The 26,716-nt window shown below is 36.5% G+C and overlaps 2 protein-coding genes and 1 long non-coding RNA gene across 6 annotated transcripts in view; all 3 read left to right on the plus strand.

Moving 5' to 3' along the window:
• The window catches only part of camsap2b (calmodulin regulated spectrin-associated protein family, member 2b), a 52,291-nt gene extending 47,857 nt beyond the window's left edge, over nucleotides 1–4,434 (plus strand). For 2 of the 4 annotated variants that reach the window (XM_079875182.1, XM_079875183.1), the window contains exons 16-18: nucleotides 951–1,060; nucleotides 1,802–1,920; nucleotides 2,297–4,434. In XM_079875182.1, the coding sequence (XP_079731308.1) occupies nucleotides 951–1,060; nucleotides 1,802–1,920; nucleotides 2,297–2,593 (526 nt within the window). In that variant the 3' untranslated portion in view covers nucleotides 2,594–4,434. The remainder of the gene's footprint in view (nucleotides 1–950; nucleotides 1,061–1,801; nucleotides 1,921–2,296) is intronic. The other 2 variants (XM_079875180.1, XM_079875181.1) reach the window with 1 other exon arrangement.
• A 313-nt stretch (nucleotides 4,435–4,747) lies between these two features.
• On the plus strand, nucleotides 4,748–21,934 carry wdr47a (WD repeat domain 47a). The gene is made up of 15 exons (XM_079877112.1): nucleotides 4,748–4,906; nucleotides 6,609–6,775; nucleotides 7,428–7,511; nucleotides 7,688–7,772; nucleotides 8,491–9,281; nucleotides 9,837–9,954; nucleotides 11,913–12,094; nucleotides 14,775–15,017; nucleotides 15,246–15,309; nucleotides 16,316–16,473; nucleotides 17,207–17,376; nucleotides 17,476–17,646; nucleotides 17,734–17,865; nucleotides 19,393–19,611; nucleotides 20,602–21,934. The coding sequence occupies exons 2-15, from the start codon at nucleotides 6,618–6,620 to the stop codon at nucleotides 20,742–20,744; spliced, it is 2,718 nt and encodes a 905-aa protein (XP_079733238.1). The 5' UTR covers nucleotides 4,748–4,906; nucleotides 6,609–6,617; the 3' UTR covers nucleotides 20,745–21,934.
• A 1,336-nt stretch (nucleotides 21,935–23,270) lies between these two features.
• LOC307162473 lies at nucleotides 23,271–25,699 on the plus strand. The gene is made up of 4 exons (XR_013821929.1): nucleotides 23,271–23,498; nucleotides 23,683–23,931; nucleotides 24,026–24,090; nucleotides 24,229–25,699. It is a non-coding gene; the product is annotated as an uncharacterized lncRNA (long non-coding RNA).
• The last annotated feature ends 1,017 nt before the right edge of the window (nucleotides 25,700–26,716 follow it).

Consider the following 26,716-nt stretch of genomic DNA (forward strand, 5'->3'; position numbering starts at 1 on the left):
TTATTAGACTCAGACCCTGTTTACACCTGGTATTAAGATGCTGTTTGGTCGATCGGATCACAAGTAGTCGAGGGAGACACATTCCCGTTTAACCTGGTATTTTAATCCATTTCTTTTGTACACTTTTAACCTCTTCTCTCCTGATTTCTTCAAGGGGAGGGTCTATGGGCGGGTGTATATTTTTTTCAGATCTTTCAATCTAATGGACAAAATAAGCTCAAGCAAGAATTTACACATGAACGCGAAAGGAGACTACAGAAAAACATACGGATTGCAGCAGCTTTCATTTCTGCTCTGACAGCTGCAAGTCCACTTTTGTGGCTGTTTGAATGCATCCATTCGAACACATGAGCGTTTTCTACACTACAAAAGCAATCCGTGTTTTCGACTGCCTCTGGAAGTGGTTGAAAGTGAACAAGCTCAAAGCATTTAAGACCCTGTTTACACCTGTATTTACAGTAGTGTTGTCCGCTTGTGATCCGACCAAAATGCATCTGAATACCAGATGTAAACAGGTCCTCAGTGTAGCATTGTGTATTAACCAGGTGCAATGTCATAAAGCAACAAGTGAGACAATTCTGTCTCCTCCATGTTAGTTTCTATCCAATCCTGCCGCAACTGAAAAAATTACTAGCAACATGGATTTGTCTATCCATTTGATTGACATCTCAGAGCAACAGAAGCATGCTCAGCATCACTGTATAAAAACATCACATATGTTCTGATTGGCTATGACATTTTTGCATAGCATTTTTGCTTTCACTTTGGGCTTTATTAGTCGTCGGAAACTTGCACCTAGTTAGAACATAGTGCAATGAGTAGCATATCTCTGCTGCATCCATGCTTCGCTTCTGTGATTTTCCAGCCTTCAATAAGGACCCACCTGTTAAATTAGTACCTCAGTCTTTATTAAAGAGATGTTTTCAGTGTTTATGTTCGTTTATTCTCAGGCCGGAGTCTGCAGAGGGCTTTTTGTCACCGTGTCCATCAGTAAGTGGAAACGGGGAGAACTGGGAGCTCGAATCAACATCATCTGCAGCGTCTAACACAGAATACACAGGTGGGCAGGTGACATGACAGTCCTGCAGTGTCACATTCTATATTCCAAAACTATTTCAACTTTTTTCATTATTATGCATGCATGCACTTTGTATGACTTGCTCATTCAGATACTACACCACTGTTGAAAACTTTGCCGTCAGTAAGATTTTGTAATTTTTTTCAAAGCATTTATTTGATAAAAAACTGTAATATTGTGAAATATTATTAATATTAAATATTATTACACTTTAAAATATTTTTTTTTCTTCTTTAATACATTTAATGCATTATATGCACAATACATTAAATGTAATTTTTTCCTGTAATGGGAAAGCCTCATTTCAAAGGGGGGCATTACTGACCCTAAAGTTTTCAACAGTAATATACAGTATATATAGTGTTTGTACATTTTTTAATTAATTTGTTTTAACTTAATTTGTTTTTAATGAACTGCAAAAACAAATGATTTACCGATTTAAAATGTTTGAATAATAACATTTAAGCAAACATTTTGATCCAGAAGAAAGAACATGTTTACTGTATTTTATCAGCTACAAACAGATTTTATGCAGTAATATACCATTTACTCCAACATTAAACTGAATACACTGAACTTTGGCATTTAAAATGGATGGAATTACATATATAAATGTACTGACCCTTATAAATGTCATAACTTTGACCCTCAACAGTAGTCTGACGAAATGTCGATCAACAATGTCGATCGCTTCCTCTAATTCTTATTTCTCTTCCTCTCTAGGGCCAAAGTTGTACAAGGAGCCCAGTGCTAAATCAAACAAATACATCATCCAGAACGCACTGGCTCACTGCTGCCTCGCGGGCCGCGTCAATGAAGGACAGAAGAACAAAATCCTGGAGGTGAGGGGGAAAATGTTACAAATGTTTTTTTTTTTTTCTGCGTTTTGATCTGCATGCAGTTTAATGCTAATATAAAAACTGTAATCTTTTGAGGAGCTCAATTGTATTTTAGTTTAATTGATGTAGTGACTTTTTTTATTATTATTCTTTACATGAAATTGAATTATATTTATTTAGTTATTTATTTAATTTTATTTTATATTTTTTCATGAATTTTTTTTTTTTAACCTGGAACTGTGGAATATATAGAAATCACATCAGTCCGTTTTAATTTATTCTTGATTTACTTGGAATAGAGGTCTAGATTATCATTTTAAACCTGAAGGGAAATAATAATAATTTCATATTTTTAAATATTTGTTTTATTTTTTCCCAGGAAATGGAGAAAACCGAAGCCAACAGCTTTCTAATTCTGTTCCGAGACTCTGGCTGCCAGTTTCGCTCTCTGTACTCGTATTATCCAGAAGCGGAGGAGATCAACAAGCTAGCTGGCATCGGGCCCAAGACCATCACGCCCAAAATGATCGAGAACCTTTACAAATACAGCTCGGATAAGAAACAGTTCAGCAAAATCCCCGCCAAGACCATGTCGGCTAGTGTGGATGCCATCACCATCTACAGCCACCTCTGGCAGAACAAGAAACAAATCACACCCAAAAAACTCCTCAAATAAGTTCACAGCTCACTGAGTGTTCCTGCCCATCGGACATTATAATGCACTTCCTGAATGTAACGAAAACTCTTTTGCAGGCTTTGTTGGATGATCATTTGTGGCGAATTTGAGACCCTCTGTTCTACAGTGTTTGCAGCACTGACGGATGCGCTTTTACCCAATTTTAATTTCAAACATGTTCAATTTTGTGGCCTTATGCTTGTCTTGTCGTGTCTTTTATGCAATGCTTAACGCACAGTGACTGAGTTTATGAGCAAGTCATTTCATCGTACACAATCTGCTTCTTTTGTGTTTGTGGAAATGCAGGTGTAAAAGAATATTAGGGACATACTACACTTGAAGCCTAACTTTTCAGAAGGTCATGCAGTTGAAGCATTTAATGTACTGGAACCTCAGAAACGGACTTTTTTTGCTTTATTTAATGTCTGTGTTTTTATATTTTGGGTAGGATTCGTAATTCTTGTTGCACACCTGCTACTCCAGAAGAACTTGTGTAAAATTAGCTACAGTAAGAGTGGTTCGCTCAAGATTCTTTCTACAAAATGAACACACTCGTGTTGCTCTATATCTGTCATGTAAAAGTAATGATGGGGTCTTCAACTGATGAAGTTGAGGACCAAAACTAAACATTGTAGCTTTAGAATTATACGTCCCTAGACATGTTGCCATCACTCGTGTCACGGCCCAGAATATCTGTGCGCCATGTATGTTTAAAACATACATTTTAGAGAGACAGATCAGTTAACTGACTGAGTAGTGTAAAAATCCATATAAATAATACAGAGGAAAAACTGAAATATTGAATATCATATAATGAAGCTTTCAAAGAGATGGTGAGTATTAATGCTAAATGATGTTGTTACTCATTTTTAATTATGAAGTGCATTTTAAAGAGCTGGGATATTTGGTCAGGATGTTGTCTAGTAAGACATTTTGTCTTCTGGTGCAAAAGAATCGAAAGATATTTGTTATTTTTACTAAGTGAAGTAAATCATCGTTTGAATTTATTGATGCTGTACAGATATAGTTTTACATACTAAGCATATTTTTTAAGCCATTGAATATTACTGATATTTTTCATATGAAAAAGATGATGTTTAACAGGTGCAAGTATGGGTCAGTGATAAAAAGTTGTTCTGAGAGATGTTCATTTCCACACGCTGTCTAATCTTTTTTCAGGTCATGTCCGCTGTGTTTGTTCATCATATGCTTTGTCTGTTTGTATTTGAATGTTAACCTTAACATAAATACAGATTTACATCCAAAATATTGACCTATTTGACCCCTTTTTCCCTTGTGTTATGATCCAATATTGTTGTCTACTTATTTATTATAACATCATTCGTGAATTTGTGAGTATTTATGGATAGAAGGGAATCGAGAAAGTTATTTAGGCTATAAAAATTACTAAAAAGCATGACAATTCGATAATAACAGTTATATACGTCTCGAATTTATTTGAAAGCGTTTGATTCACTAAAAAGAACCAGCTAAATATTAGAGAGTCGGACTTCACCGGTCGCGCTTTGATTCACTAAAAAGAACCGGTTCATAAGAGTCATACGTTCAAGAGTCAGATTACAGTGACAGTGCTGTATGCATTCAGATTTTTCACAAGAATGATTCATTAGGGAGTCGGACTACTTTAGATTCACTAAAAAAAAGAAAGAAGTAAAACAATTATGGAACACAATTAAACATACCATTTTTTAAAATCAAACTATGGTTTTGGATTCGTCAGTTGAACATGAAATTAATTGTATAAAATTACCACATAAAAAATGACAATGTTTAAACCCATGAACAATGAATTTGGAATAAAATATCGGTATTTTATCTTGTGTTGTGTAACTTGTATTTTCTTACTTTTTTTTATTTTTTGCGTGTTATTTCAGAGAATTGTTCGTAATAATTTACAATTCATTAGAAGAACAAAATAATCCTGACATCACATCATACAAAGCCCAAACAGTCTCTAAAAACCGCTACTTTCTCGGCTTAGTATAGGTTTACACACATAGTATAATGCGTATATAATGCTGCTAATCACAAATCCGCATTAAGCCTCAGTTTGTTGAATAACACGCAGGCCGGTGCGGACCGGGGCGGGTTTTGCGGGGGTTTGTGTGCGTGAGCGCGGATTGGTGGAGCGCGCAGAGGAAGCTTGTGCTTGACAACCAGCGAGCGCCAGAGACAACAAGAGCCTCTCTCCCCGAAACACGGAGGAAAAAAACACCAGACAGCGCGTGTCGGCACACCCTCGGTGGACCCACAGAGGATTTCTGCACTTCGCGTATATGTAAAGTTTATCAGGTGAGATTTAAATTGTTCTTCGCGACGCTTATCGCTGTTGTTTTGAGGATAGGCGAGGCCGGAGAGGCTGCTGCTCCTGCTCCTGCTCCGCCTGGATGACACACTCTCCCCCCGCAGCTTCAGAATAATGTAGATATGGGTGGATGTCCCCTCTCACTGGTGCTTCATAGGATGTAATGTGGCTTATCTAAGATATAATTAATGTAAGCGGTCAGATAAATTGCAATGATCTCATCCTGATCCAGCGATGGGAAAGCATGAGAAAGCAAATCTGCGTTTCCCATAGTGCAAGGTTGGGGCCCGGTGGTGTGGCTCAAACTAAGGGTTTAAAGTTCCCCAAAAAAATGGCAATTCGTGAGCTTCTACCATTGTGCTTGTTGCAGAACTGTATTTTTCTTCTTCACATTTTCCTTCGTTTCTTATGCGTGTATTAGAGCATCCTCAAATTAATAATATTGTTGTTTAATATTATTATTGATTAATATTAATATAGTTTTCCCATTTTTATGGTTGTCATTCCTTTAGCTTTCAGCAAAAATGTGTCATTTTAAAGCATAAGTCTAAGTGGTGTTTTTATTACAGTTATTTGAAATGATTTAAAACAGGTTTGGATGTGAAAACATCTGCTGAGAAGAGAATAGTATTGAGGAACAGGCTGTTTTGTTTTGGGTGGGATGTCACTGTCACCTCCCATGCTTGTGTGTTTACATCTGCAATTTCTGGCATGATGACTCTTCTTTGTCACAACATGGTTTGGTATTTTAATTAGAAGGTTGTTGTCACTTTTTCACTTGCAGTCTTCGAGCAATACAGTGTTTTATACAGTTGCTACATCAGAGGACTTTATACACTGAAATAATAAATACTTAGGCTATTGGTAACACTTTACAATATTTTTCAATTAGTCAGTGTTAGTTAATGCAACGACTAACATTAACTAACAATAAGCAATACATTTGTTACAGTATTTATTAATCTTTGTTAACATTAGGTTATACAAATAGTTGTTAGCTCAGGTCCATTAAATAATATTAACTTGTACAAGTTTTGATATTAATAATGCAATAATAAATGTTCAAATTAACATAAGATAAATAAACGCTTTAGAAGTATTTTTTTATTGTTCATGTTACAACAATAAAAAACAAAATATAATATAATTATAAATAATTTAGTAATTAATTATTAATAATAGTATCCATGTCAAATGTTTTTTTTTTCAATCTAAATTATTGCAAATTTATTTCCTTTGTTTATTTAATCTGTTCATTTGCATGTTTATATCTTATTATGAATGATTCAACCATGTGTTTAATGTTGTTGTTTTTTGGACCTTGTAATATTTAATCAAATCTTCTCCAATCATTTAACCCGTTGAAACTACGCCCCTTTTTTAACAATTAACCACAAGCGTGCATTTAGCTCTGCCTCCATCCAATCAACAACTGATGGATAGAACCAAGACCACACCCTACAACTCTGATGTGGTCACAATACTGTATGTCACAATAAAGTTACAGTACTACTTCCGTCACATTGCGATTGCCATAAAAATTGTTTCACGTCCCTTAGTAGTGGGTCTTGGTTTAAGCCCACGAGGCCTGAGCACCACTGGTCGCTTGAGCAAATGTGAACTATAACTGTTTTTGGATAAAACCATATTCTAAACGAAGTGTTCATTCTCTCATTCTTTCTGTGAAAGCTTGCCACCATGACGGCTGAGGAGATCATAAATGTAAAGGAAGTGGAGATCATCAAGGTGATGCTGGACTTCCTAAACTCACGCAAGCTGCACATTAGCATGTTGGCCCTGGAGAAGGAGAGCGGGATCATCAATGGCCTCTACTCAGACGACATGCTCTTCCTCAGGTATGATCTAAACACACCTCAGGCAGAATTCAAATAAAAAAGACCACTGCCATTTATTGGACACCTAATGTGGCGTTAACATGAGCCAATGATATATAATGCTTATATTTTTGCCAATTCACAGCAGTTTTACTCTGCATTGAAGCTAGAAAATCAAGCATTTGTTTTACTAGAGTGCTGCAGTGAGGACACATGTTTGTAGGCCAACCCAGAAGTTAACATCACACTAGTTTCATCGACACAAACCCATTTGGATTTTTCCATTGGCTTTGGGATTATTGCAGAAAATAAGCTCTGTGACAAGCAAAAGTTTATGATACTTGCACGTTTTGTTCATCATGATTATATTTGCAAATTAACAAAAACTTTATGGATTTGGTCCGATCTTAATACCAGGTCTAAACAATACCGTCTGACTGATAAGACAACTCCGGAGTTTTACCACCAAGAATTTGCTTGTAGTTTGTCTCTAGTGATTATCACTATTTGAGACACTGTAAAACAACATCAATTCAGATGGTAAACAATTTAAATTTTCCTTTAAATATAGTCTAAACTTGTTTATGTTCTTAGTTTGAAACTGGTACTATTATTGTGCTATTATGAGTCAAATTGTCTTTTTCTCTATTTCTCATTCATTCTCCCCCTGCAGGCAGCTCATTCTGGATGGACAGTGGGATGAAGTGTTACAGTTTATTCAGCCTCTTGAGTGTCTGGATAAATTTGACAGGAAAAGGTGAGAGATCAGCTCAGAATCTTTCCAGAATTGCAACCCAAATAATAGGAGCTCATCTGCACTTAAATGCACTTAAAATAAATGAATAAGGCATCTTTTACCCTTAATTGTATCATTTTGTACATAAACACTAATTAGGGGTTCACTGAATATTACATTTTTCCATGGCCTCTCAGGTTCCGCTACATTGTTTTGAAACAGAAGTTTCTGGAAGCTTTGTGTGTGAACAACGCCATGTCTGCTGAGGATGAGCCACAGCATGTGAGTAACATCTATTCATCAAAGAATCCGGTTAAAAAAAAGTATCACAGTTTCCACTAAAATATGAAGCAGCACAACTGTTTTCATTATTGGTAATAAGAATAAATGTTTTTTTTTTTTTTTTTTGTTTTTTTGTACACCAAATCAGCATATTAGAATGATTTCTGAAGGATCATGTGACACTGAAAACTAGAGTAATGATGCTGACAATTCAGCTTTACTATCACAGGAAGAAATTACATTTTAACATATATTCAAACAGAAGACAGTTATTTTAAATTGTAATAATATTTTACAATATTACTGTCTTTACAATATTTTTCATTCAAATAAATGCAGTTTAGGTGAACATAAGAGAGTTTCAAAAATATTTAAAAACCTTACAGACCTTAATGTTTTGAACTGTAGTTAATACATAATAATAATCTTTATACTAATCAACTGTAATGTGAACCAAACAATATGATGTTATATTATACAGAAGATAAATATATATCATATAATATATTATATAGAAGATAAAGGAACATGCATGTAAAGTTGTTTTAGTTTATTTTGTTTCTGCTAAGCTTATTTTACTAGCATGTAAATCTTAAGAGATTATCATGTCCAAAAAACTATGGTAACACCACATGAGAAACTGCTTAGGGCTTGTTTTCAAATGGCTCTGACCAGCTTTCTTAAGCTTCTCTCTCTCATTCTATCTGTCGATGTTCAGTTGGAGCTAACCATGCAAGAGGCTGTGAAGTGTCTGCATGCTCTGGAAGAGTTTTGTCCAACTAAGGATGACTACAGCAAGCTTTGCCTTCTCCTGACGCTGCCCCGCCTCACCAACCATGCCGAGTTCAAGGACTGGAATCCGAGTACGGCACGCGTGCAGTGTTTTGAGGAGGCCTGTGTCATGGTGGCGGAGTTTATCCCCGCTGACCGAAAGCTGAGCGAGGCGGGGTTCCGCGCAAGCGCCAACCGTCTATTCCAGCTTCTGATTAAAGGCGTACTGTACGAATGCTGTGTGGAGTTCTGCCAGAGCAAAGCCACCGGAGAGGAGATCACAGAGAGTGAGGTTCTTCTGGGAATAGACATGCTGTGCGGGAACGGCTGCGATGATCTCGACCTGAGCTTGCTTTCTTGGCTCCAGAACCTGTCGCCCAACGTCTTCTCTTGCGCTTTTGAGCAGAAGATGCTCAATATCCACGTGGATCGGCTTGTTAAACCTGCCAAGGCCACTTACGCCGACCTCCTCACCCCGCTCATCAGTAAGCTCTCCCCGTATCCCGCTTCCCCTCTCCGGCGCCCGCAGTCTGCAGACACCTACATGACCCGCTCTCTGAACCCAGCACTGGACGGCCTGTCCTACGGTCTCTCTGGCCAAGACAAGAGAGGTACGGGAACAGACGGAGGGAAAACCTCTCCCATGTCACACTCGTTTGCTAATTTTCAACACCTGAACCGCAGTGTGATGATGGAGAATTCAGGATGTCACAGCATCTTTGAGGAGTCACCAGAGAGGTAAACATCATCTGATACACCTGTATATCTGCACTCGAGCTTGAGAAGCGTAACCCGTTTAAAACAAACTCCAGAATACTATAAACCGTACATATTTACCATGTGGTGAGCACTATTACAGATTGAATTAGCTGATTATTATCAAATTACCTGTAATTATTAAAATGACAATGACTTAAATAAATAAAGATACAAATTTCTGATATATTTTAAAATATATTATAATAGAAAAGTTATTTTAAATTGTAATCATATTTCACAACATTATTGGTTTTACTGTATTTTTGATCAAATAAATGCAGGCTTGGTGAGCATAAGAGACTTCTTTCATAAACATTATATAATCTTGATTATTCCAAATTTTATTGTTTAAAACACCCTGTGAAAAAAATGGCAATGTTTGTTGCATATTCAAGGCTTTTCCAATTCAGAGAAATTTTGATGGGTGTGGTAGAGAAGAATGACTTGAAAGCAGAATCTTTTCAGAACATAGTCATTACAAAGGTGTGTAAGGTGTGTGTCTGAAACAGTAATGTGGACTCTCTGGTCTTGCAGCTCCAGAACTGAAACTCCATCTGATAAAATGTTGAGCTCACCTGGTCCTCAAAACTCTCGCCCGGCCTCTGCCCCGGGTCAAGATGCTCCAGCACCTGGTTCTGCAGAGAAGAATGAGGTATTTTGTCAGTCAATAAATCCATTGATATCTCCTGAAAATTAGATAAAACCATACTTGGCTGCTTAGCTAATAATTGGAAAAGCAACATGCCTAATAATTCAGTTATGTGAGTATAACTCCCACACACAAAAAAATCTCATCTTCTCTAGCTTGCTTCCTTTTCTAGTTTTCAAATAAACCTGGCATTGTATTTTACGAATATTGTTGGCTCCTTGACGAATTGCTTTGTTCAAGTCTCTCTGGATAAAGAATCTGCTAAATGCATAGATGTAAATGTTATAAAACTTTAATTTAGCTTTCAAATTCAAGTTAATCTTTAGTGACTTTCTGATTTATTAGCTCCAGCTGTTGTTATTAACATGCCTTGTAATTGTCTGTGAGCAGTAGAAGTTTGCATGTGCACTCTCTTCTCTCTCATAAACAGCCTGTAGCCCTGTGCAGGCAAGCTCAGTTACCGCTTGCAATTTATCACTGCATAGTTGCAAAGGGCTTGGATTGGCTGTTTCCAAGCTACAGTGGCTAGGCATGTGTTTGTGAGGGGACTGTATGAGCAAAAATTCTAGAATGTTCTAGAATGTTGACCTTTATAGATCTCTCTTTTGTGAAGGGTTCTAGAATGTTGACTGTCAGAGGTTGTGATGAAAAGAGTTCTAGATTGTTCACTGGAATGCTGATATTTAGTCTGTTGTACGAAGGGTTCTGAAAATAAAAAAGTTAACTGGAATGTCGTGCTAGAACAGTGTTGTTTTAGTATCATTAAGAGACTGTTACACCGTGTCAACACACGACCGTTGTCGCATCGCACCGTGCCGCAACAGCTAGGAGATTTATTATCTAAAATAGTGCCGAAATACTTCTACTGCTCAACACTCTCAACACCCATTCCATTTATAGCTGTTTGTTTATACTGAATCGATTGCTTCCGAGAGCTAAAGTCAATAATCATCTCTTTGGTTTAAAGAACATTAAGTTCTTTCAAAACAAAAAAGCATCCTGACACCAGGTAACGAAATCATCAAACTCAGGTCCATGTGTTGTGTCCTCCTCACTGAATAAACTAAACAATTACAGAGTTGTCTGCAAAAATGTCTATTTCTAAAAATCTTTACAATCATTTGTATACAAAATAAATAATAAAGGAGAGAGGACACATTCAGAAAGACAGCCATTTACTTTAACCTACTGTGTTCTCTGCACAAGGAAATCTAAAACAAGATCACAGCACATCTCCTCATGTCCTTCCAAGTTCATTCTTTCAAGGTAGCCTGGCAAGACCGGTCTTCAGGAGAACGCAAGTCCGTTCTTTGCGTTCTTAGAATTGAGAAACAGCCAATGTATTGATAGCTCTGATTGCAGAGGCTCTGAGCTCTGTGACAACAAACACAGTTTATTTCCTGTCTGGGTTTTTAATCTGTGCTAGTAATCACTGTAGAGCTGTGATGTATTAAATCTATTCACCAGACCAGAAAGTGTCTGTCTGCTCATAAGCTTTGAGGGTGAAATGGGAGTAACTTTTCAGCATTAGGCTTTAAAGTCAGAAATAGAAAATTGTGATAGTCTTTTCTTCCCTATTGTAATGTACTGTATATCCGAGTGAATGGGCTTCTTGAACAAGAAAAAATTTAGGGTGAGACATGATTGTCTCAAAAGACAAAATTGCTTTGCTATTGCTGAGATGTCATGTGAGTGACAGGTTTGTCCTGCCCTCGTGTCAGTAAACATGTCATCAGAGAAGAGATGTCGCTGCGAGAGGGAGGAGAAGTTATTTTGGTTAAAGATTACTAGGGCATACAAATTAAACAAAAATAATGATGTCCACGAATAAATCATTTATAATAAACACTGTTATATGCCATAAAAAAATAAGAATTGTCCATTTTGATTTCATGGTGACTTTAAGATTCTCTCTCTCAGTTACATCTCATCTCATCTTTGTCCCCTCTGTTTCTGTGTAGTTGTGGGACTCCACGGAGCAGTTTCAGGAGTATTACCGCCAGCGTATGCGTGTCCAGCAACATCTGGAACAGAAGCAGCAGCAGCGGGAACTCTACCAGCAGATGCTGCGAGAGGGCGGAGTCCAGCAGCACGAGGCCCCGCCCACCGCCAAGCACAACCTCACAGAAGCCTTCCTTACCAGGTCAGCCAAGATCCACGTCATCGCTAACATCACATCCAAAGGTCAGCGTTTGTGTCGAGAGCTGCACTGATGTACAGCAAACCAGCTGAAGTGTACAAACACAAAGACGCAAGGTGAAATCTGATGCTGCTAGAAGCAAGAGGGTGGGATGCAGAGAAAAAGGCATGGCATGTTCAATATCAAATGAAAGACTAATGAGATGTAGATGAGAATGACCTCAGGGTTTTACAGATGGTGCAGCGAGCAGCCACAGAACTCGAAGTGGGTGGAGAATTCCCTAAGGAATACAAACACATATACACACACATGACCTGTTTTACATTTGTGTGCCTTCAACTCACATTTACATAGTGTTTTATTTAGTACCAGACAGGGTAGTAGCTTGTATTCATGGTTCCCAGGGCAAATTTAATGGGTGGCCCTGCTCCTCCAGTCTGACAAGTAGGCAATGCCATCCATGACCCAACCTTTTTTTTTTCTTTTCTTTTCTTCTAATACCTGAAATAGTCAATATCCTCATTACAAATGTTATTGTCAGCATAACAATTTGTATGAAAAATATAAAATATTTGAATTTTATATTTGGTTTGACTTCTTTTGCTTCATTGAAATTGTGACATTGAAGCTTGTTTTTTTTTTTCTTGTTTTTTCTAGTTCCAGCTTTAAAGTGTTAGTTCTCCCCAAAAAATTTAATTCTGTCATTAATTACTCACCTTCATGTCGTTCCAAACATCTTTGGAACACAAATGAAAATATTTTAATGAAAACTGAAAGTCTTTTCACCCAAAATGTTCATAAAGAGACTGTAAAAGAAATCCATAGGAATTGAGCAGTTTAATCCAACTTTTCAAGTCTTGTTGTTGTTGCACATCAAACAAGTACGGTTGAGCTTCCATTTACCATATTTGATGTGCTCTATGTATGTTCGCTGATCAATGTTTATATGTGAAAAAAGGCCATCATATAAAGAAGACTTGGATTAAACTGCGTGATTAATATGGCTTTATTTTACGATCTCTTTATAAACGGTTTGAAGCGTCAGATTTTTTGGTGAATATACTTTCAATGGAGGGACAGAAATCTCTCAGATTTCATTAAAAAGATCTTCATTTGTGTTTCAAAGATGAATGAAAGTCTTAAGTAAATGATGAGTGAGTAAATGATGATGAACTATCCCTTTAAGTTATATTTTGAATCCTCCCCCTCCCCCCTTCAAGAGATGAGAGATTCATAAAGATTAAGAAGAGATGATAGACTAAACACAATGATTTTAGATTATTTAAAAAAAATAGATTTTAATAAATCACTCCCATTTTACTGACTCCAAATGTGTCACAGTGTCAGTAATCCTCTCTCAGAGTCTAAATATGTTGAAGGATTTTTTAGGAACTGTATTAATTATTTACTGATGTTGCATGAGTCACTCAAATTACAGACCCCTCAAGAAACCCTACAGGAAAACTAGTTAAATGTAACGATGCAATCAGTGAGGGATCTGAGAAACACTGACGTCATTTTAGAACCCTGTTCTCTTGTTTGGCTTTGATACCTCTTCTAGTTCTGTTGCTGTGGTTACGGCACAATTGTAACACAGAAGCATAACAAAGGGAGGTTTTGGAACCGTGCCGTACCGTTCCACTGGTGATGTCATCATTAAAGGCCACAACCATAAATAATGCAGTGTGTCAGAGGGGAGGGCAGAAGAAACATTCATTGTTCTGTCTACAGAAGCCATACTGGTCCTGAGTTATTAAAGAAATTTAGGATGTTAATTGGAATATATATAATACAAGTATAGCTATAAGTATACTAGCTATAACTATACTATAAGTATAGTATAGCTATAGTATAGCTATATTAGGACGAATAAAAACCTATTCTGTCCACACTGGCCTCATGCCATCTGCTTCAGGGGATTTTGAGGGGGAAACCCCCCTTGACCACAGGGAAATGACCAACTGTGTTAATCTTGGTTTGTGTTTGGCAGAGATTAAGATGAATATCAAATGAAAGGCTAATGAGATGAACCTCAGGCTTCTACAGATGGTGGAACTTGAAGTGGGTGGAGAAATCCCCAAAGAAAACACTAATACATTTCATAAGCTATATGCACTTTGATGTGTGTGTTATTAAAAAAGCAACTGTGATCATCAGTAATGTGAACTTAAAAATAAAATCTTTTGAGCAAGCTCAAAGTTTGTCCCATTTAGCCAGGCATTTAACTATTAGTATTAGTTCATTCTGGTCACTTTGACAGGAAGCAACTGTATGAGCGACATGTAAAATGACCAGTGGTCATATTCACATACAGTTTACATATATCTCTACAGTGTAATTGTTAATGTCTCAGATGAAACCCTGGGTCCACTTGTAACCAGGGTTCAGAGCATGTAAAAATAGTGCAAAATACGGTTTCATGGCTTTTAAGACATATTTATGCATGGCAAATGTTCTTAGTTTACTAGCTAATAATGGTATAAAGTTCATTTTAAAATTCAGCTGAAAAAATAATTTTGTTAGTTACTGACTTGCGCACTCCATAAAGCCAAATTGTATTTTTGATTTAAATAGGATCTTGTGATTTTGAGAAAGCTCTTTTTTGTGCATTGCATGGTCAGTGAACAGTCAGCGGGCACCAAGTTGGCTCTAAAGCTTCATATTTTTGTATGTTTGTGTGCAGGTCTATTCAAAGACTGGAGGAGCTGAATGTGGGAATGGATGATTTGGGAGAAGAGGTGCAGGCTCTCTCTCAGCAGTGTAATGGAGGCAGTAACAACAACAGCGAGGCGATAGATGCCTCAGCCACGCCACAGACACAGGAAGGGGTTGGAGGAGCCAGCGATGTGGTCACCAGCACTCCTCAGAGGTCAGCAGGTCAAGCAGCCGTCCCTCCGCCCAGCCAGTCTCCTGTACTGCCCCAGAGGTGAGAAGACACCAGTTCTTTAACTCTTTCAAGTCACACTTAATCGATTTATCAAAATCATTCAAAGAGTTTCAAAAATAAATTATCCTAGTGAATCCGGAACGTAAGATTGTTTTTCGAGAAAAATATGAGCTTTTTGTCATAGCAAATTCGTGAAATTTGCTTGGTAATGGTTTTAGTGATTTATCAAAGTTTAGGGTTCTAAGAAGGTTTTGTTTTCACCTGCAGTGTCCAAACTGAAGACAAAACTGGACTGAATGACAGCAGTTTGACCCGTTCTAAAGGCCCAGAGGTACAGCGTCCCCTACAGCTCAACATAGTTAACCATATAAAGCCTACTGTGTCATATTTACAAATTTATAACCTACTTCAAAAATATCAACATGATCAAAACATTGCTGAAAAACCTGTTTACATGCCTTCTCTCGTCTGATTGATAGTTCTTACTTTATATCAGGTAAAAGGCTTTTTAATGTAATTCTAAAAATGTCCCCTTTCAGGTCGTGGTCCACGTTTGCTGTGAAAAATGATTTTTATAAAGTAAATATATAAATAATTATATAAATAAGTAAATATTAATAATGCAACTGATGCAACTTTTTAGTAAAATCATGTTAAAATGTGAGCATCAAATATGGCATGGGTTTTAAGGAACTTTTATTTGTTATCTTTCAATCATCATTGTTTCGTATGTTTTTACGCATTATAGAACGCGTAAAAACATTTTAGAATTGAGCATTTTAGAACTCATTATATGTTTTGCCCCAAAACAATTAAAACTAAAACTAATTGATCATAAAACTAATCATATAAATATCATCTTACTAGAACCTATTATTGGGAGTTGTGGAGTGGCAACTGATATTTATAGGCATTTTGTGTAAAGTAATTTGCTACACTGTTATAAAGAGCTCATTATTTACAAGCTATCAGAATTTCATACAAATTTTTGGCCATATAAATAACAGCTGCCCCAAATTGCATATTTTGAATTAAATTTGTTTCCCTCTTTGAGTATGAGCTCAAAAGTCTAATTAGATACTCAACAAAAAACAAATATGCCAAACAAATGAGTTTTTTTGGACTATTGTTTCTAATGTCAGGCTTTACAGGGTTAATATTCACTGGATAAAACATTCTCCCACTGAAGGCTTTAGTGTTGGTTTAATTACAGCGCTAAAACTTCTCAGATCAAATCAGATTAGGGAATGTTCAGGGATTATTGGAGATTATATGAACATAATCTTCAAATAACTCTTCTCACATGCAAAATGTGTGTTTATATGCGTATATTGCAGAAAGAGACGCCTAAAGCCAAGTTTGTGATGGTCAACACCCTGGAGGATACGCAGGCGGTCCGCGCCGTGGCCTTCCACCCCACAGGAACATTATATGCGGTCGGGTCCAACTCTAAAACTCTGCGCGTGTGTGCCTACCCCGACACACTGGACACGAGGTCAGCCGTCCACACACTGCATTAAAACCTGCTTAAAAGATCTGAATCAGATACTTTATAGGTGATGGGATTGAAGCAAGGGCCTGAAATCCTCAAAACACTATGAAGTGTCTGAGAAACGAGCAAGAGTGCTGTTTTTGCCAAAATAATTTTGAACGATTCAATGATCCATTCATAAAGACAGTCACTTGCTTTGTCCCTGAATTAATAAGCCATTTGAATGAATGACTCAGTGACTCACAGTTACTTGCCGGCACCTACTGGCTGTTTTAGTTTCATATGTAAAGTATTGCTTGTAAAGTATCAGAGTTGAATACTTAAAATATATATTTTTTAAACATTAATGCATTATTAATGCAATTATAATTGCAGTGTAAACACATTTAATGCCGCTTTAGATGCAGCTTCTATGCCACTTCTGCAGTGCAAACATGGATTTTGTTGATACTGATTTCATTTGATTGGTAACAGCCTAAAGTGTCTTATTAATCTAACTTAATAATATCGTCTCATCAACAAAACCCCTGAAAATAGAGACATTTTTTGTCAATATCGATCACCCTATCCCAGTCTTATTGTGAACGATTCATCAGTGCATGTTATTCCATAGAAAAAAAATTGTCCTTGTAATTTTTCATACAAATGTAACTTGTTCTGGCTGAATCAACAAAGTGCAACAGTTAATTTGTAGGGAACCAGAACCTTTATATAGTTGTATTGTTGATTCTCTCAGTGGCTCGGGCACGAATAAACCTCCTGCAATCCGCTTCAAGAGGAACAAGCATCACAAAGGCTCCATATATTGTGTGGCCTGGAGCCCCTGCGGACAGTTACTGGCCACCGGCTCCAACGACAAATACGTCAAAGTGCTGCCCTTCAACCCTGAAACCTGCAATGCTACAGGTGAGGGGAGAAAGATTGCAAACCAACATTCATGAATCTTCATAGAATAATTTAATGTAGTTTGGTTGAATGACTTGTATTTTATATATTTCAATTCAGGTCCTGATCTGGAGTTCAGTATGCATGATGGGACTATCAGAGATCTGGCGTTTATGGAGGGTCCTGAGAGCGGAGGGGCCATTTTAATCAGTGCAGGAGCTGGAGACTGTAATATCTACACCACCGACTGCCAGAGAGGACAGGGACTGCATGCACTGAGCGGACACACAGGTACAACCCCCCCTTTATATTATATATACACGCAGATCCTCATAAATATTTTCGGTCTTATGTGATGTGTGTGTTTTCTCTCCTCAGGTCATATTCTGTCTCTGTACACATGGGGGGGCTGGATGATCGCGTCTGGCTCTCAGGATAAGACCGTACGTTTTTGGGACCTGCGTGTTCCCAGCTGTGTGAGAGTGGTGGGGACGTCCTTCCAAGGCTCAGGTGGGCTTCACCTCCTTCACTGCCTTCATTTTACTCTTTTAGCACCTTGCCTGCTGAAAAATGCACATAATTAAAATGTCATTCCATGTCAACTCAACCAGAGGTCCCCGGCTAAAAAATGATTTTCTGGTGAAAGACATACATAAATGAAAAAGAAAGCCAAAATATTAAATGTCATGGATTGATGGATTTTGTAGAGGGGGTGAAAATGCCAATTTTCACTTGAGATCTGAATCTGCCAAATTACAGGGGGGTAAAAATTACTTCAAAAAGATGGCAGAATCATTATTTTATTTTTACACAGATATTGGTAGGTCTATAAGTTAAATCTGTTGACTTTAGCAATCATTGTTGCATTATATGCCAATGTTGACTGTTCAAAACTGGGAAAAAGCACTTCTTGTGTTAGAGTAAAATTCGACAATTTGAACACAATAGCGCCCCCTACCTTATAACAGTGAAAACACAGAAAGCCGGAAAATTCTGTCAATGGCGGGAAAAGAGATAATATTTTGGTTTTCATCACTATGTTGTCGTCCTTCAGAATTTTTTTTAACAAAATCACAAATTTAGGCCAGGGAAGTTTCCAAAATGTTGTTGATTTGACACGAAATGACCCAGTAGCAGTTTCTGATGGTCTTTGGTTTTACATGGTTTCTAGCTGGTCTACGCTGGTCATTAGCTACTTCAAACTGGTCTAGATGGTTCATTAGATGCTGGTGGTGCTGAAATCTTCTTGGTAGACCATTTTGGTCAAGCTATTTAGAAATGGTAACAAAACAGCTACAGTATCACATAAAAAACAAAACACTTGACCTGGTATGACCTGGTTTTTCCAGCACTGAAACTGTATATCTGACCTGATTCACTGGGAACATCGTGCCATATCACATACTAATGTGCTTTGCAATTTTGGATATTATGTTACAAGATTTAAGTCACTTTCAGACTAGTGTTATTTTAGCATCATTGAGATTATATAGTTTTTATTAATATTTTGAATCAGTTTTTATTTTTATAATTTCTGTTTTTATTTAAGTTGAAGTGTTGGTAATTTTTTTTTAATTTTTTTTTATGTTTTTTTAAATTATTTTCTGAAATATGTTTCTATAGATTTTATTACTTTTTATTTCTGGTTTGGTTATTGTAGTACATGAGGTTAAATTAAATGAAAATGACAAAGTTGCCTCAGCCACTAGCTGAAATAAAAATGTTATTACAGTTAAAGTTTATTTTATTTTGAGTAATAAAGTTAGTTTTAGTTAACTATAATAAACCCTCTATAAAAACCCTGTTTCAAAATTGTGTGTTGGACAATTAAAGCAATAATTACAACAGTGTATGACATTATATTGCCTCTTTATGCCCCACTCAGAAATATTGTGAGAAGTTTTTGACTAAATAAAATGAATATAAATCTTGTCTCCACATTTACACTCTAGGTAATCAGTTTTGGTCAGCGTTGTTGAATTGTAATGTTAAGTTTGTGATTGTTGATGTGGTGTATATCTGGTGTGTGTGTCTCAGGCAGTCCTGTGGCGTCGGTGGCGGTGGACCCGAGCGGGCGTCTGCTGGCAACAGGGCAGGAGGACAGTTCCTGTATGCTGTATGACATCAGAGGCGGGCGCATGGTTCAGACGTACCAACCGCACTCCAGCGATGTCCGATCGGTGCGCTTCTCCCCCGGGGCTCATTACCTGCTCACGGGATCCTACGACACCAAGGTCATCGTCACTGACCTACAAGGTGAGATCGCAGATGCTCCTCAGTTTAGTGTCATTGAACTGAATACAGCAAACCAGTGTTATTTTAGTATCATTGACATACTGTTATTAATATTTTGAATCAGTTTTCTAATTTTATATATATATTTATATTTTAATTTTATTTACCAGTTTTAGTACTTTTGTTGTGTTTTTTTATGTCTGTATAGATTTAGTTTATTTTAATTTAAATTTTATTTTAGTACATCAAGTTAAATGAAATGAAAATGAGAAATTTAAAATAAAAAGTTTATATTTTATATAAAATAATATTTTATTTTATTTCAAGTAACACATTTTTTATGGTTTTAGATTTAGTTAACTATAATAACCCTGCATTAAACTTAATTTTATATTCATTTATTACATTTTTATTTATTTTTCTACATTTTTACACATCCATAGACTGCAGGCCAGTTATCTACAGTATAGAAATTCATTTGAATTATTTAAATGATCAGTGTATTTAAATCCAGATTACATGGAGTTGAGAGAGTGTTAAGAGTGCATAATGGAAAATAATTTAAATGGAAAAAACAATAAAAGTATTTAGTATTAGTACTGTATTTTTCCCCCCACTTATTCTGTGTGTGCCAAATGGATAACACACACACAGACACACACAAAATTTTTTTATCAGGGTTTCTACAGTCAAAGAAAAAAAAAAAAGGAAAAAAATTATATTAGTGAATACATATTTCCCAGTTATGCTGTTCTGTACAATATTTACAGTAATCAGTTTGCTCTTTGTGAGTGTAATCTCAATCAAATATATATATTTTTTTTAGTCTGTAAAATATCCGATAATCTCAAATAACTGAAGAAGTTCATTGGTCAAAAGGTGTGGGAACCTGTTGTTGTGGAAGTGTCAGCTACACTCCGGATGATGCAGTGTAAATATGTATTTTAACATTTTTTAAACATTTAAAGCAGTGAAGTGAGTTTTTGATCATTGTACTGTACGTGTGCACAGGTGACCTGACGAAGCCGCTGCCGTTGACTGTAGCGGGAGAGCATGCGGATAAGGTGATCCAGTGCAGGTGGCACACACACCACCTCTCCTTCTTGTCCTCCTCCGCTGACCGCACTGTCACACTCTGGACACAGGCCACGTAAAGCCAGCTCTGGCCACTAGAGGGAAACAACACATGCATTTACATATGTGTGGCGCTGTGCTGTCCCTTCTGTTTTATTGGTATGATTGTGTATTTATTTTGTTTCTGGACCTTGAGTTCTGATTCACAGTGTATGGCTGAGATAAATGCAAACCCTTTTTATGTACATAGTAACTGTTTGACTGCCGGTGCCATGTGTCTGTGTGTCTCATGATCCTGAGCCGTATTGGGATGTGATGCTTTGCTGTAGTGTGCTTGGCTACATATGCGCTTCCATTCAGTAACCTTTATCAAACACTGAACCACACCACACATAATTGGAAAAACGTGTCATGTGATCTATTCTGTGGCCTTCCTGAGATTTTATAGCATCTCTGTGTGTCCGCTTTCCACAATCACAGTGCGTCTGTACTTGCCTGTTTGAATCTAGCCTCTGGAAATATATGCAGTTTTCTTTATTTAAGTCATTTCTGATGTATCATTGCAAACTGCTGAGTGAAAACTGTAAGAGTGGAACATGTTCGAGTGAGATGTACATGCAGTCCAATGCTTGGCTGAAATACGGATATTTTTATGGCCTGCTGCAAATACTGTATCGAAATTCAGCTGCTCGTGCAAATATCAAAACCAAGTCAATGTAAACTGCCTTTGTAAAAGCTGTCAAGTAAGTCCGTCATTTAAAGTGGTTAATGTTTGAATTTCATTGTTTTTGCTTGAACGAGTTTGCAGCCCTTTTGAGTGCCTCTGAATTGATGGCATGGATCAAAGTATTGAGTTTTTAAATGTAGATTTATGAAGGGAATCTAAACTTCAGTCTATATGTAGTGCTGAAAGAAACATTGGCATTGGCACATAGGCTTGTTAAACTTCAATTAACAAGTGAAATAGTTTGATACTATGATCTTGCACTTTTTTTGTTTGGGTTGTTTATGTTGTATATTTTCTAATGATATAGATTTTATTATTTAATCTTATTAGATTTTTGTTATTAATGTTATTAATTTTAAATCGAAGCCAAACTAACATTTTGACACGTTTATGCTAATAAGCAGCCCTCACTTGAAGTCATGTAGTGAAATATTGTGTTGTTCCTGTGTTCCTTTCTTAAATGATATTTGGACATCAGTGACTACATAAAGGCTCATGGGACAAGTCTGCTGCTGTTGTGTCTGAATAAATAACCCTATTCTCAACTATGGCTCCGTTCATTTGCATTAAGCACTAGTGGGTCAAACACTTTTTCAGTTTCTTGATCTTGATCGATTCACTTTAACAGTGAAAATATTAGATTGTTTTGTCACACCACTGAGATCAATCATTTTAGAACCATCATTGGTCAACTGACCATTTGGGAGCAGAAGCCATAATGAGAGAATGCAGTTACGTAATAATGCAGTGACGTAAAGTGATGGAAGAAAAACAGTGGTATATTGGTAACAAGTAAAAAAGGAAGAAGACGGACGAAATGATTCTGGATGTCGGAATCGGAATGCAAAAAAGATGGTCTACTTTTATGGATGCAAGCTATTAAACAGACTGACTAGACGATTACCCTATTAAAACATGAATTTGATGAAAACAGTTAGGTCTACATAATATTCACATATGGGCCATTCCACCGAATGGGTGACATTTGCTCGTTGTAACTCTTATTGACATTTTTTTTCAACACTGAATCTAATACTCAAATATTTAACTATTCAAAATGTGTATTGGTCAATCTCAGGCAACTTTATTTAATTTTTTTACAAGGTTTCTAAGCAGAAGATGGACGCATGTTTTCTCAGTCCTGTTAACGAAACTCATGTGCCATTTAAAAAGCATGTTTAAAAGCATGTCAATTAATTCCTTTGTTTTCACCACAAGAAAGTGTTTATTTTAAAGAAATTGTTGGTTATATGTTCAAATAACTGATATTTGTGACAAAAAAATCACTATATATTAAGGCAAAGTGTATTTTAATAAAAAACACAAATGTGAGAGGATGAATGTGTCGTTATATGAGTGTTGAGTGACGCAATATCCCTTTCAAGTGGACGCGTGGAAAAGACGTGAGAAGACTGAAAGCACATTCAAACATTTATATGTGCATTCTGCTTCAGGAATGAGTTTGGACTGTCAGGTTGGCAGTGACCAAACCATATCCGGAATAGTTTTGTTGCTTGACTATCTGTACGAGAAAAACAATCAACAAGTTAAGTTAATAGGCTACTCTTGTGTGATAGACAACAGCCTACGTTTTAATTAAGTATCTGTATCGGTCCAAAACTCTCCACGCCAAATGAGATAGGCTATTTTTTTTAGTTAAATAATTCCTTATTGCCTGTAGAAACGAAATATAGCCTATGTTAATAAAAATGCAGACAGATGTTGCTACACAATGCAGAAACTCCGCTATGGGTGGAAATTATAATGTATATTTATTATGTATTTCGACCAAACGCAAATCATCCAGTCTCTTATCAAATACCACAGTGTACTAATAAGGGTGATTGACGTAATGTCATAGGCTACGCCCAGCCCATATGTTTAATATTGAAGCGCTTTCGTTTTTAAACAGGAACTGCAACCCTTCTTTACATCAAACTAGTTCAGTTGAAATAGGCTTCATTTTGCCAACGCGGCAGATTAAAAAAAGTTTTTATTTTTTTATTTAAGAGTTATAGCCTAACCTAAGTAGTAGCCTAGCCTATACGTGGCTGATCGGCATATTTTAATTCGCGGATCAAGTTATTCAACAGGATGAGCAGCTTTGGTAAGTGAGAGAAACGGCGCGATTTGATTAGTTGCCAAACTCAAAATAGTTTGAAACTCATCTAAATCTCTATTTTGTACAATTAGACGATTAACCGGTTTATTTTTTATAACAATGAGTTACGAAAACTTTGAAATAATAGTCGCCTTTTCAATGATAGCCTAATTCATTATTTTATCCACAGAGGCCCAGTTTGTGAATAGGAACCGTGCAGCTCTTATTCAAAGGGTTACTTCAGTGATGCCAATAGCAGATGAGCTAAAAAGTAAAGACATGATACATGATGAAAAATATGCAGAGATTGGAGCAGAAAAAATCAATCCAGAAAAAATGAGAAAGCTCTATGAAGCACTAGAAGCCGGAGGAGACAGAGTGAAACATGATTTTTATTATGCGCTGAGAAATCATGAACCATTTCTCTTCATAGATTTGGGTAAGAGAATCTACAGTTGCTAATTATTTGAGATCAACCCAAACCTGTAGGTAGTCTAATATGACCTGTCCTGTTCTGTGGTTGATGGTAACAGGTGGTGGAGCTGGACAACAGTGAGCGGAACCTGCAGGAGAGTATGCAGCTACAGTGAACTGAACAGTTAGTAGGCTATATCAGTTGCATGTTATGTATAATATACATGTCAAACACTTATGCTCTGAAATCAAACAATAACCATCTTTGTTAGGAATATTCTCACTGGATAGCAAAGCAAACTTTTAATTTTATTTTTTACAGATTGCTGATATTCTGTCCTTGATGCTCAACAGACAATGTGCAAGACTTTACAGACCTAATGTGAAAAAAAAGAGAGAAGATGAAGCCACGTGAACATGAAAGAATGTTATAAATGAAAGGAACAGTTCAACTTTGTCAAGTAAAGTAAAAAAATTCAAATTGTCTTCATGTAATATATTAGAATTTGCATTTGTTACTCATTTGAAATGTATGAAAGAAAATTTCTCTCTTTTTTGGAACATTTGACCTTTGAGTTACATGGAAGAAATGCTTTATTTTTTTAGGTGAACATTTTAAAGCCATAAACATTTTTAATACTATAAAGTCAACATTTTATACATCATCATCTATAGTTATTCGACTTGAATATATTCAAATTAAAGCCTTTATATTAATAAAATGATTTTAAAAAAGAAAAAAAAGAAATAAGGAATGATTTTACAGTGCTTGCAAAGTAAATGAATTTGAGATTAATTTTTGAAAATCCTCCATTGACTTACCTCAGTGATGATGAGTATATGACACAATTTAGTGTCATATACTCACCTTCATGTCATTAGAGCTGCCTTTATGCCTTTGATTGCCTTTACTGTTCATTTCCTTTCACAACACATTGAAATAATTATTGTGCATCCGTTTTTACATTCCAGTTGGAAGGATTCTCTTCTCCTTGATAAAGTGATAACTTTGTGAATTGGTTTACATTGTTCTTTTTATTTCTTCATTTTGTAAATGGCATTATTCTTACCTGACAAATATGACTAAATGTGATTATTCTAGACTCTGATTTATCTCTATAGAAGGTTACAGCAGATCGATGCCCAAGGTAAGAACACCAAGGCCCATGATCTGAATGAAGCAGCGGGCTCTTGATCTGGTACCTTTAGATTTCTGTCTTTCTCCTCACTTGCATGAATGTGCACAACTAAGTAGAACGACCTTTTACTTATGAGCGAGGTTTACCTCAAGCTATGTGTGTAATTGTGTGTGGATGGTTGTAATCTTTTGCAGACGTGAATAAAACAAAAATACTGATGGCCTTAATATTGCTTCCTCTAGCTGGGATATTTAGTGATTCTATATTCCATATAGCTTATCAGATAAATGTTGAAGTAAAAGGGTATTATTTTATTATGAATTCTGACAAAATTTTTACTTTGAAATGTTGTTTTTTTTTTTGTACTTTTTAATGACTTTTTATATTTGGATTTAAAGAAGAATAAATAGTTTTGTCCAGCAGCACATGAGTAGTAGCCTATATTTTACAGAATCCGTCAGTTATCTCAATAAAATGTGTACAATGGTGTTTGGCAAGATCTAAAGACATAAGTCATAATAATTTATGGTTACACTTGAAATTATTAAAGAATATGTCTGAAATGATGAAACATGTAGGCCTACAGTTAATTGAACCCAATGTTACCTGAGAGATGGAGGAGACTGGGAAATAAAAAGAGGGGATTTGGAACAGAAAAACAAATGTCTTTGTTGATTTTTAACAACATGCCAGTCGACATAAAAACCATTAATTTTTTAGAGAAAAGTGGGAACGGTTTACAAAAAAAAAAAATTTTCCACACTGTTTTATGGAGACAGACAGCCTTCAGTGTTTCTCACAGTCTAATTCTTTTGCAGATACTGATATTTGACTTTGCGATTTATATATTTGATCCTTTATTCTGTTTTGCCAGTGTAACGGGGTTAAATGTTGTGGGAAGAAGGAGGCGAGAACCGGCGAACATTCAAACACATTTTAATTATAAAAATAAAACAAATATAAAACGACAGGAAAAGACAGCAGCCCCTCACGGACGACAACACAACACAACACAACACAACACAACACAACACAAGTTCAGGCCTGTCCTCTCTCGATCTCCACGTCGTGGCTCCTCCTTTTATGCTCCCGCTCCTCCGTGAGAGATACGAGACCGGTGCGTCGCGCAGATGTCGCTCATCGTCAGTAATCACGCCACCGGCCACGTGCCGCTCTCTCACGGCCCTCGGCCTCGTCCTTGTCCTGCTCACCACAGCCAGTATTGAGGAAGACAGCAACCATCGTCTCTTCTCAACTCTTAGTGTATTAGTTTACGATGATGAAACATGTACTGTAGCCTATACTTTATTTTGCCCTACACACACAGATATTCTTAATGAGCCGATGAAATTCCAGATTTCCAGTAAAAAAAAACAAAAAACACAAGCACTACACATCCAGTGTTTGGAATGCATTCTAAATGTTCTTCGAAAGAACTCATCGCTCAAATAACTAGTTGCATTAACATTCATGTGTAAACTTTGTAGGTTAGATATGAGGCATAGATCATTTTTCCCGAGTGTAGTTCATTGTAATGACATTGTGTTTTCCTCTTTTGTGCACTTTTACATAATACACCAACACTTGTATCAGTTCCTAAGAAAGTGGTGGCTGAAATATATGCAGTGGACATTTTCTAATTTTCCAAAGGAAAGAAAGTATAAGACTTTG

This window comes from Squalius cephalus, assembly GCF_949319135.1.
Source record: "Squalius cephalus genome assembly, chromosome: 7".
Lineage (NCBI taxonomy): Eukaryota > Metazoa > Chordata > Actinopteri > Cypriniformes > Leuciscidae > Squalius > Squalius cephalus.

What these genes read in the sequence shown, in the direction of transcription:
- wdr47a (XM_079877112.1), top strand. Translation starts at nt 6,618, where the DNA reads ATGACGGCTGAGGAGATCATAAATGTAAAGGAAGTGGAGATCATCAAG. An exon ending in TCTCCTGTACTGCCCCAGAG is followed by an intron (nt 15,018 to 15,245) that starts GTGAGAAGACAC and finishes TTTCACCTGCAG; the next exon opens with TGTCCAAACTGAAGACAAAA. An exon ending in TGCACTGAGCGGACACACAG is followed by an intron (nt 17,647 to 17,733) that starts GTACAACCCCCC and finishes TTCTCTCCTCAG; the next exon opens with GTCATATTCTGTCTCTGTAC.